Source organism: Trachurus trachurus, assembly GCF_905171665.1.
Source record: "Trachurus trachurus genome assembly, chromosome: 14".
Classification (NCBI taxonomy): domain Eukaryota; kingdom Metazoa; phylum Chordata; class Actinopteri; order Carangiformes; family Carangidae; genus Trachurus; species Trachurus trachurus.
In genome coordinates this window covers 3,149,693-3,162,322 of record NC_139903.1, presented here as the reverse complement: position 1 = coordinate 3,162,322, position 12,630 = coordinate 3,149,693, and the positions used below count along the sequence as shown (strand labels likewise).

Genomic DNA, 12,630 nt, shown 5'->3' with positions numbered 1-12,630 from the left:
AAAAAGAATTTGTGTGATCCTTATATCCTGCTCTATGAATGTAAAAAACTACAGTATACTGTTATTTATAGTCCATATTTGTTTTTAAATGTAATTTATAATGTTATAATTTCAATATATCAATGACTTGTCATGATACACGTGCAGCAAAGATCGACAGTGCAGAGAAATAAACACTGATGCATTTACAATAGAAAAGTTTAGAGGTTTAGAAGTTCCCCAAGCTGTCGTTGTTGCCAGACAAATGCACCGTCTCTCTTTTAAAAACCTAAACGTCTGTCTTTGTTTATCTTTCCAGTTGCTTACGCCAGACCCGTCATAATCCTGGGACCGATGAAGGACAGAATCAACGATGATCTGATATCAGAGTTCCCCGAGAAGTTTGGCTCTTGTGTTCCTCGTAAGTACGGAAGTTCATGGAGGAATTTATTGTGAAATGTTCACGGATAAGAATTAAACTGAAACACTGTAGTAGCTGCAGGTGGGATTCTGTTACATCGTAGTTGTAGCATGATGTCATCTAATACCTGCATAATACCCGCTCTCCTCTGACTCTGCTCCCTTCTTCATTTTAATTCACGGAAGGTCACTCATTCAGTCTATGGAAGATTTACTGTAAGAAATAAAGTTAAATATATGTATTTATGCCTATGATTATCTTTAATTACTTGATTTTTTTTTTAGAATAAATGATAACCTCCATCCACACAGATGAAAGTTAGAAATGTGCTCTGAGATATTAGGCTTAACATATTTTTCACATCTGTAACTGGGATGACAGATGTTGCGGGGTGTTTCGATCCCGATGATGTAAATATTTGACACATGATTTCACACCTGAGAGTTTTTTATTGTCCAGAGTGTGTGACAAAAAAAAAGTCCCATCAATATTATACAAATGTAAAACGTTTTTGTTCAGTGGCTAAGAACAGGTTTGTAGTATCTCAACCCCAAATCACATCAGATATGTATTAAGTAAATCCTGATAAGGTCGTTAAACTGCCAGAACTTCAGGGTTTTAGGGTGGATGTGTTATGGATATGGATGGAAACACAGGTGCATAGTCCATAAAATTAACATTTCAGTATATACAGTAAATGTGAATAAAGTCATGGGGTATTGATATTATACTCTGATTTTATTTATCTATTTTCACATTTAAACTTGTCATTTTCATGCACATTGAATAGCAGTGATGAGATTTGTGAATTCAGCAGCCGGGTTAGTTGATAAAAGCACAAACGATTATATTTTATTTGACTTTCTAGTCACACGACCTCCAACTTTCCACATGTCACTGCAACAGTAGAAGCTTTTATCTCTTGATGGGCACCAGTCTTGTTTTTTGGTTCCCTGTGTATATAATGTCACACTTTTATAATAAGAGGAACCATCATCAGTACTTTTTTTTCCCAGTTTGTATTTTTGTGTGTCCAAACCCAATACTTACGATTATGATTTTATCCCGTCCCCTCACTCCTCTGTCCATCGTGTTTCATGTTCTTATTTGCTGCTTCTTAAGTTTTTATTTTTGCATGTTTTGATTTACCCGTCTCTTTTATTTCAATTTACCCTTCAACCCATTTAAAGCTGCTGTCAGTTCAGGGCCCCAAGGTGAGTGAGAGGATAAGCTGAGTTCATTCTTTCAGCTTTTTGTTCCCCATAAACCCTCGGGTCTGGTGCAGTTAGGCTGATCCTAGACCTGCTGGAAATCTAGTTTGTGTGTGTGTCTGTGTGTGTGTGTATATATATAGTTATGTAAGTTGTGGATTTCTACCTTAGTATTTATCAACCACGTTCTCTAGCTGCAAGATATCCAGTTAAATTTGTTTCAGGACGACAAAATGTTTTGTTACAGGAGTTTTTGAAGCACTAACTTTTTTTATTTTTTTCAATTTGCTAAAGTTTGAAAATCGTCACTGTTACAGTATGTAGAAGTGGATAACACGTGTTCAGAAAAAACCCTGTGACAACATTTTTCTGTGCAAATTTCACACCAAGCACATTAAACATGTGACTGGATATCTTTCAAAGCAAAGAGTTACTTTACTTTACTTTACTTTACTTTACTACTTGTTTTGTGGTTATTGCTTTGTTTTTTAACTCAATATACAGTAATTCACTATTTTACAATGAAAAAAAAAGTGACCAAACTCTGGATTGGTTGCATTTTCCTTAGAGCTGACTGAAATGACCAGCAGCAGCTATTTTTAGTAGGAGACTCATGGTGAAAATGTCATCATTTTGTGCAGCACCCTCTAAAGCAGTTTTATAGACATAAGTGAGATTTTAGGAGGTACTAAAGTACATAAATAGGATTAGTATCTGCACTGCAAAAACTCAAAATCTTACCAAGAATATTTGTCTTATTTCTAAAATCTATTTCTACTTAGAATAAGACTCATCACATTAAAAAGCAGCTTGTTTTTAGACACTTTTTACTTCTTTCAAGCAGATTTTCACTTGAAATAAGTAGAAAAATCTGATAGCGGAGCAAGTTTCTTATTACAAGCACAAAAAACTTGCTTTCACTGGCAGATTTTTCTACTTATTTCAATTGAAAATGTGTTTGAAACAAGTGAAAATTATCTAAAAGCAAGTAATGAATCTTATTTTAAGTGGAAAGAGATTAGTTTTGACTAGAAATTAGACATTTTGACAAGAAATAAGACAAATATTCTTGGAAAGATTTAGAGTTTTTGCAGTGTGTTGTGGCACTTATGGATATGTGTCACTGAAAACTTTTTCCTCTTTGCATTGAAGACACCACTCGGCAGAGGAGAGACTACGAGGTGGACGGGAGAGACTACCACTTTGTGATGTCCAGAGAGCAGATGGAGAAGGACATCCAAGAGCACAAGTTCATCGAGGCGGGACAGTATAACGATAATCTTTACGGAACGAGTGTCCAGTCTGTGAAATACGTGGCAGAGAGGGTGAGCCGGCATATTTAGATGTTGCTCTAAATTATTATGTTGTAATTACATTACATTGTACATCTTGACATCACTATGTGGTCATTGTGTTTTCTGTGTCACAGGGTAAACACTGTATTCTGGACGTGTCTGGAAACGCCATCAAACGACTACAAGTAGCACAACTCTATCCCATCGCCATCTTCATAAAACCTAAGTCTATCGATTCATTAATGTGAGTACGGTATTCATTTCATTTTATATTATAAAGCAGGGGTTCTCAACTAGTCTCACTCTGGGCTCCACATTTCCTCATGGTCATTAAGTCGCGACCCACTTTTATAGAATTCAAACCAAGATTTTTTTTTTAAAGCCTTTAAAAACTAATTTTGCTCTTTATTGAGCAAAGTGCATTTCAGAGCACATGAATGAAACTGAGAAGGACCATGACAACTGCATGTACGGAAGTGAATAAAAAAATATCAAACTGCACAAAATGGAGACCAACAAAACGATATATTTGACTTCTAATGCATCTCTGCATTCAGAGCATATTCACAAAAGTGAATAAATATCAAATTGCACAAAATAAAGACCCACAAAACAAAACAAGATTCACTGCATTCAGGCCACATTAATAAGAAACTGATATCTTTGCATTCAGAGCAAATGGAGCAAATAAGAAGAAACAGAGGAGGAGCATTACAACTGCATGTGTTCACGTGTCTCGTGCCTTTCAAAATAAGTTATTTTTCAAAATAAAAGACATGTCCAACATCAGATGTGCATTAAATATTATTTACTTTTTTGACCAGCTGTCCGCGACCCATCCAGAACGGGTCCTCGACCCACTTTTGGGTCCCGACCCACCAGTTGAGAACCACTGTTATAAAGCATCCATCCAGCTTTATTTGATAATACTGTACTGTACATTTTGTAGATTTCATAAATTGTTTACTGTATATCACAACCTATAACGTAATTGTTCTAAAGCTTCTTAACAAACTAGTTTAGATAGCAAAATATATCCATATTAAAACAAAGTGCAGATATAAATCTGTTTAAAAAAAGGTACAAAAAATATTTTTAAACAAGTACATGGAAGAGGAAGTATGTTAACGGAGGATGGTGAGGGATAAATCTATAAATCTATAAATAGAATAGTGTTGATTGTTATATTGTAACTAACTTAGTATATGGTATATATTCATTTATGGGGATAGTTTTTTTTATATATATATATAAGGATATGTATGTAGTATATTTTTATTTTGTAATTATATATTTATATAGATATTTATGAAGTGTATATACAGTATGGTATACATTTATATAGGTGTATTATGTAGTTATAAGGATATCTGTGTAGTTACAAACTGAAGAATAGTTAAAAAGGGGTGGGAAATTTAAAAAGTTTTGTACTTTCTTTCTTTTATATGTACAAATAGTTACATACTTTTTTCAATACATGTTCGAAAATAAAAATTCATTCATTCATTCATATTCCTTTGTTTATATGTTTATAGCTATGTTAGTTAGTTAGTTAGTTAGCTCTATGATAATGACTATAGTATATGTGTGTAATTGTTTTGTGAAAGCCTATGTATATGGTCATAATGTGAGATGGAGTGGTGTCTGTGACATCTCGTCCTTCCCTCTGCAGGGACATGAATAAGAGACTGACAGAGGAACAAGCCAGGAAGACATTTGACAGGGCGATGAAGCTGGAGCAGGAGTTTGGTGAATTCTTCACAGGTATGATGTTAATAATTTTCATTTATAATAATTATAATTAAAAAAGAAGCCGTTAAAAAGAATTCATGCAAAACCGCTGATGCACGTTGCCTTCAGGGACAGTTTTTCATCAACAGTCTCTGTATTTCCCTCTAAAACAACTCTGTGTGGTAATGTTGTGTTATTATCTCATAGCGTGGTGAATGTGCAGGTCACAACTCGTCCACCAGAGCGTTGTGGAGTTGTTGGATTGTGTATTTGATGAGTTTGATGAGGGAAACCAAGAAATCCCATTAGCCTCCGTAGCGTAGCTCTGAGCAGCTCACGGCTCTGCTCCGCCATTCTAAAAATAGCTTGCACCGACAATAAAAGGTAATGAACCTACTGCTATGACTATAGGGATTATGGCAATGGGCTAATTTGCCAAAATGCTGAACTATCCCTTTAAGTACAGTAGGGAGTGGCTGCACACCCACTCCCAATCACAATGATTATATGAGAACATTAAATACTGTATATAAGCAAAAAATTGTGCATGACTACATGTCAGGTGTACTTCATATTATAATACCAAAGTTATGGTACACTTGACAGTACTGTTTGGATTGCTCCAGAAAACAGTAAAAACTAAAAAAAGTCAGGCTATTATCATCAATCAATCAAATCTAAATATGCAGACAAGACCTCAGATAGCTAATCCCATAAATGTAGGCAGACCAGATGATATGACATAACAAATAATATAATACCAAATCATTCGGTCAGAAATCCTAACACAGTTTCAACATCTGTAGTTTGAAATAATGAATCAGACATTTTATTAAGAATCCAACATGTGAGGAAGTGTCCATGTTTCTTTTTGTGTTAGAACGGCCCGATTTAAAGATATTCAATATTTCCTAATAGGGATGTCACAATTACTTGTTTTCACAATTAGTGGTGGTATTAAACGCCACAATAAATTGATCGTAAAGATTCTTAAATACCGCTACTTTACGAAAAAGATTATGTTGGAACTGTATTGGCAGATGTGGCGCCAAAGTAAAGGTAAATGCACAGATACTGGTAGGAAGGTAAGTGTTTGCGTGTCATTTGTATTGTAAAAAAATGATTAAAATTAACTTAAACATTTGGTATCGATGACAATTAATGACTTAAATATTTCAAACACTTCCCCCCGGCGGATTAATAACTGGTCCTATATTAAAGCAGATTTAAGCATGCAATTTATTGATGCATAATAATCGTGATAATACCGTGATTATTTCTCTGACAATAATCGTACCAAGAAAATCTGCAATCGTGACATCCCTATTTCCTAAAGAAATTTGATAATATTTATCTTTCATCAGTCAAAATGAAATATCTGCTTGTAGAAACTACATTTGAAGTGTATCTGTCCCACAATACGTAAACATGTTGCCTTTGCTTTGCAGCGCTGGTTCAAGGAGACAACTTAGAGGACATTTATAACCACTGCAAAGAGGTCATAGAGGAACATTCAGGACCCTATATCTGGATCCCCTCAAAGGAGAAACTATAATAACTCATCACTCTGGAAGGGAAGCTGGACTGCTAGAAACTAGTTATATAAGTTGTAACATATGATAATTGTATGGCGATGAATAGTCTTCATAAATAATTATTCTTAAAAAAGTTTTTTTATTTTGTTTCATTTTCTTTTTCTTTTTCTTTTTTTGGTTATTGCTTCGTTTTTCACTTTCAACATGAATGTTCCTGAATGTAAACCGCAAAGTGTTAGGATATTTTAGGTCTTGAAACATAAACTGTTTGTATATTATTTTGTTATTTTGTTATTTTGTTCAACAAAAGGAAAAGAAATGTAATTAAATTAAATAAATGTGGGTTATGTGTCCATGTTGGCACTGTGTAAAAAAAAAAAAAAAAAAAAAAATTTCAAACAGGAAACTGGAGATGTCTTTGCTTTTGCTAATGTAGGAAGGAAATAGGTGTTTCAGCTCCAACAGCCTCACCCCCCTTCACTCTGCAGCAGCTAACGAACCATCATACGAACGTCAAACGAACGTGTTTTGTCTGATTTTGCATCAATGCCCTGCACACAGCTTTGTCTTTGTTTACACTGTCATTTCTTCCTTGAATCACTGTATTTATTATTGGACATGATGACGTGTGTGCGGAAAATATTTTATTCACTGTTAAAAAAAAAAAAAAAAATTAAGAAAAAACGATTTTTTTTTTTCTCATAAGAAAGAAAAAGAACAGGCATTTCTTTATTCAGTTGTTGCATTGACAATTATTATAAGTAAAGGGAGAAAGCTGCTATCCGCAAATGGAGATGTGACACTATATTTTGCTACGTACAATTGCTAGAGGGCACAAAAGCACAGAATTATTTATTATTAAAAATATAACTTTGATTAAAAGGTCATTGACAGAGCTTATTTTATTTGAGTGATGTATAGTATGTTGTGACTGTGTTAGGATGGATGGGGGATTTTATGATGTAGAGACATTTGATGTTGCAGTGTTGCTGAATTTAAATCGCATTTAACAGCAGGACGGCGATGAATAGATACAAAAATATCTAGGACAAATAGGAGAAAAGAGAAACACAGGCAGAATAAAAACATAAATTAGTCAAAATGCAGATGCATATCAGTTATGATGAACAGTCCGAGGGTATTGATGATCAAGTTGTATTGAGTTTACACTCATGACCTGAGGTTGCACTTCAGTTAATCAATAAAAAGACCCACTCGCCCACTGTTCCCTGGTCAGCTGCAGTGACAGAAAAAAAGGGAATTTTATTTATTTTTAAAGGGATACGCAAACTTTTTTTTTTTTATGTGTCTTGCCTCACTCCCGAGTCCATGACCAGCAGATAGACACCATCCTTTCGACTGTGCGTGCAGTAACAAGGGAGATAGAGCCGTATCGCCCGTAATTAGCTTAGCTCAAACACTGGAAGTGTATAGGTAGTGTTAGCCTGCCTCCACCTAAAGTCGCTAATTAGCTTAGCTCAAACACTGGAAGTGTATAGGTAGTGTTAGCCTGCCTCCACCTAAAGTCATCAGAGAAACTCTTCAGCAACTCTAAACGGAAACCGGCAGGCCGATGTTCGTCTCAGAGCTGACAAAACTCTCCAGTAAGGCATCTTGAGCGGTCAAATGCCGCTAACGGGACGAGATCGGTCAAAACGGAGGGTTCAAGCAAAGACGCTTTATTTTGGTTCAAGCTAGCTACATCGAGGGTAGGTTAGCTTCCTATTTCAAAGTAAAAGCACAAATTCTATCGTCATGGTTTTCTGTATGTAAAGGGCAACGGGTGTTTTATTTTGTGAAAGTAACTGGAAGTGCGTTGGTCACAACGGCTAGCTTGAGTAGCGCCAAATTCGTCCGAACAAAATAGTAAACAGCTGGTATTTAGACAAATTAACGACACACTGCTGATCTAAACGGCTACTTTCTCGCCTAAAAATGTTTGAAATGTCGATAAAGTGATATATTTACAGAGTTTAGAGCTAAAATGACTCGGGTAGGAGGCAGGCTAACACTACCTACACACTTCCAGTGTTTGAGCTTAGCTAATTAGCGGTGTGCCAGCTCTGCCCGTATCTCCCTTGTTACTGCACGCTCAGTCGAAAGGATGGCGTCTATCTGCTTGTCATGGACTCGGGAGTGAGGCAAGACACGGGGAAAAAAAGTTGGCGTATCACTTTAAACTTTATATTTGTGTCATTTAAAACTTTTCAACACATCATTTTGCACAGAGTAGGTCACATTAGGAAGATGTAGCTACTGTAGGTGTAGTGATTATGTTTCGCTGGCTGCGTCCTGTTCAAACCAAGTTAAAACAGTCACGGCTGGTTACACACGCTCACTGAGGAGATGTGTGTCCAACCGAGATGCAGGAATTAGCTACAGAGAAGAAAAAGCCCCCCGACCCCCCCTCGAAACCTAGTTGGTCTCTCAGATTTATTACCATTTGATACAGAGGTGGATGATGAGCCATGATTATTATCCTAAACAGATGCTTCACAGACACAGCACCACACAGTTCATCCACAATATTATTATATAGTTTACTCACCAGTGGCTTGCCTTGTTTGAAAGGGCATACAATATAGTACCTCGCTTTGTTAAAGAATAAAAAATAAAACCCCATTATGTGTTTATATATATCTATAACTCTATACAGAGATATAGATATATTATAGCACTTGGAATGACTAATGCATTTAACCCAGTGTGATGATGACCCCTCTGTTCTGTTTAACTGCAACACCATTGGCTGTTAGATCCCCATGACAACAATTTGTGAGTGACATATATATACAGTATATATATTAGTATTATTAATAACTGCTATTTAATTTGTAGACAGCATGTTTCACCCAACCTGTTACTGTTACCAAGTAAATATAGTCGTTACAGTTACATTTAATTAATTGCAGGTATGTTTCTTAAATCAATGGGACATTTCAAAAGTGCACTTATCCATTTTTTGTTTTGTTTTTCTAACAAAAAGAAAGAGGCACTGTAATAAAAAACAACTTTTAAAGCAAATATATAAATCACATCCATTGATTATTGTGTAAGATGACAGTTAAACCCTGAGGAGACTGAACCTGCTTGTATGGACCACATACTGTATTGTAGTAGACTGATAAGAAGCACTTAAAACACACCTCCATTTCTAAAAAAAAAAAAAAAAAACGAGTGTGTACTACTGCTGTTTTTATGTACAAACACAATCATCTTTCTCTTCTCCCTTTGATATAAATTGATTGCGATTGGGAGCTGACGGGGTGGTGGGGGTGGGGGGGAAACAAACGAACAAACAGGTATTTCCAGCTGTGGTATGTTTAGATCAATTATACTATGTTTCCTTTTTATTTTTGTACTATTGTTTCAAGATATCTGCCATCTTTCTTTTGCAAATCTTCCATAGCGTATTGGTCACCACTTGCCTTAACAGAGTAGGTTTACTGTACGTATATCAAAAAAGGTGAAGGCTTCTAAATGTACTTTTCCTTTTGAGGATGGAAAATCCTCCTTCACTTCTACACTTGTGTGAAAAGACCAAATCAAATCAAAGCTGCATGTTAATATTATTCTGAGGCCGTTGCCACCTTGTACTTATAATAATAATAATAATAATGAAAAAAAAAATGAGGCTGAAGAGATGATATATATTTTGTATTTTGATCTTAAAATCTAGCAACTTTATGTGGCAACAAGAGAAAAAAAACATTTTAAAATTGCCAATATGAGACACCTTTAGTCGATTGGCCCTCAAAGTGAACATTGGCCAGCAATATGACGACATACAGTATATACGATACTTCCAAAGTCATTGTGAGAAATTGTAAGACATGATATTTTGCGGGCCTGGTGAGGATGTTTGTGTGGAAATGTAAAAGGATGTCTGACCTATGCATGTTGCAAGTCTTCTGTGTCCTGTGGATGTGCAATATTCAACACAACTGAAGCGTTGAGGTACTTGCTGTGTTCTATACAATCTGATCAAACTGCAGATTTCAATCATTCAATCAGACTTTTGTTGTTTATTTTAAACCCAAATAAAAACACTGTTGTAAGAGGTGGTGTCCAAGCAATATGTTTTAGTTGTATTCAGTTTCTGTTTAAAGGATAATTAACTTTTTTTTTAACATTCTGGACTTTATTTCTAGCATAAAATACGATCATTACTCACCCAGATAACTTTGGTGTCATTACAAGTCGTTCCGATGAAATTAGCTCCAGCCGAGATGCGAGAACACGGGGCACGCAAGGCAGGCTTTAAATACTGTAACACATTATTTGCCACGAAACTCGTTCATTTCACCAATATTTTGTAATGATACGCTAGTGCTATTCCCCTCTGAGTCCAGGGTTAGCTCATTTTGTTCTGACAAGTCGGAAACACGCAGAAACGAACCGTAGCATTAGCGGTAGCAACAAGCTACTAGCTACTAGCTCAGAGATGACATCGTCCAGGTCAGAGGTCAGTAGGTCAACCTACAGACCCCGGATGTTGATAACAGCTAACCCCGGACTCAGAGGGGAATAGCACTAGCGTATCACAACTAAATATTGGTGAAATGGAGGAGTTTCTCTGCAGATAATGTGTTATTTAGAGGCTGCATTCTGCTGCCCTGTAGACTCCATTATACGGATATACGCGGCTCTCGGGTGGAGCTAATTTTGTTGGAACAACTTGTAATGACACCAAAGTTATCTGGGTGAGGAAATGATCGTATTTTATGCTAGAAATAAGGTCCAGATTGTAAAAAAAAAAAACGATAATTATCCTTTAAGTTGTAAAAAGAAAAAAAAAACGATAATTATCCTTTAAGTTGTAAAAAGAAAAAAAAAAACCTATATTGTAGTTGTTAACACCAAATTTTTCCTTTAAACAATATTGGACAGATATAGTTTTCACCAACTCTATTGGGTCAATGTCAATGGGCATTGCATTGGTTTGCTAACCCTCTGTAATGATGCACTAAGATACTTTTTTCATAACTTGTGAAGTCAGAGACAAAGTAGAAAGTCGAAGTGATGAACTAGTTTTCCAGTTTTTCCACCGTGCAGGGGGGATTCTCCGTTGTTCCAGTTCATGTGACGCTGATAAATACTCAGTGATATCACATAATATTTTCAGCTTTCATGAAATTATGATGGATTTTAATGAAAACCATTAACCATGTCTTCCTAATGATATGAAACCGAAAGCTGCATTTCTGAAGTGAAGTAAAGAAGCTGAACGTGTTTGTTTTGTAGGACACAGCTCAACAGTTACATCACTGTATTTCTACTAAAAAACACATTTATTTCTGAAATTAGTTTGACATCATGTTATTGGTTAGAGATTTTCACATTATACTAATGAAGTAATGTTGGTGGAGATTTTGTTGATAACGAAATATAAAAAATGTACCTACTAGAAAGTGATATATAATATTTCTATACGGAAGCATAACACCTTTGTGTAAGTAATTAAATAAAGGGGGAAATTAAAGACTGGACAAAAAAAATGTTAATAATCATTTGTATTGTATCTGAGAGCAAATGGATTAAAAAGTCTAAGTTCAGTTTTGTATTTAAAACACTGACCTTTTGGTTTTTATTGGAGAATGAACCAAGTGAATCTCAGCAGTTGAAACAACCGCATTATTATTATTATTTGGTAGAGTTCGTCTTCATGCTGAGGTGTCATGTTACTGCTGTGTTGTCATTGTTTTGTACAATTGTCAATGGCATTTGAATTTTTTCTTCTTAGTTTTTTTTTTTTTTTTTGGCGAGCAAACTCTTAATATTTCCAAAAATTATTTTGAGCTGTCTCTTTTCAGCTGTCAATAGGTTCAATACGAAGATCCATGTTTATTTATCTATTTATTTTTTTCTGGTTGTCAAGTTTCACTTTGCACATCTTTATTCCCAACATTTTGCATTTATTTACACTAGTGAACGTGGGGAACATGGAAGTTGTGTTTGCAACTGTGTGATTCTTCCAGTTTTTATTGAAACTTTATCAGTTGCAAATTATGAAAAACCAAATGTTACAAAGCTAAAAAAGGTAGAAAGAGTTATAAAGAAGGATCCTGTAATGAGTTAACAACTTATATCTTCTCTGTAAAGAAAAGGGTTTGTGCCAACAACTAACACAAGTGCTCCAGTTTGTGTAAAAAAAACCCTCTGTCTTCAGCCCTAAAACCTCATGGAGCTGCTTTTGGACGACCTTGGACACGAAATTAAAAAAAAAAAAGTGCTACACATCAGTGGGAACCTCGATCTGCAACAGTGTTGGGATGGACTGAACTCTCTCTCTCTGTCTGGACAATTATTGGTTTTCCACTGTACAGTAGCAAGAAGGTTTTAATGAGCGACGTCATTGTTGTCACAGCAATCTTTTCAAAAAGTCGAGTTTTGAGCGATGCTTTTCAAAATACAAAATGGATTTGGGTTTGTTTCCTGATGAATTAAAGTCAGATTAG

General features: G+C 35.5%; 1 protein-coding gene across 5 annotated transcripts in view; it reads left to right on the top strand.

The window, feature by feature from the left end:
* The window catches only part of dlg2 (discs, large homolog 2), a gene marked incomplete at its 5' end in the record, with an annotated part of 269,853 nt that extends 263,645 nt beyond the window's left edge, over nt 1-6,208 (top strand). For all 5 annotated transcript variants that reach the window (XM_083986422.1, XM_083986423.1, XM_083986421.1 and 2 more), the window contains 5 exons: nt 299-400; nt 2,764-2,936; nt 3,041-3,150; nt 4,579-4,670; nt 6,086-6,208. In XM_083986422.1, coding sequence (XP_083842548.1) covers nt 299-400; nt 2,764-2,936; nt 3,041-3,150; nt 4,579-4,670; nt 6,086-6,192 — 584 coding nt within the window. In that variant the 3' untranslated portion in view covers nt 6,193-6,208. The remainder of the gene's footprint in view (nt 1-298; nt 401-2,763; nt 2,937-3,040; nt 3,151-4,578; nt 4,671-6,085) is intronic.
* Between the last annotated feature and the right edge of the window lie 6,422 nt (nt 6,209-12,630).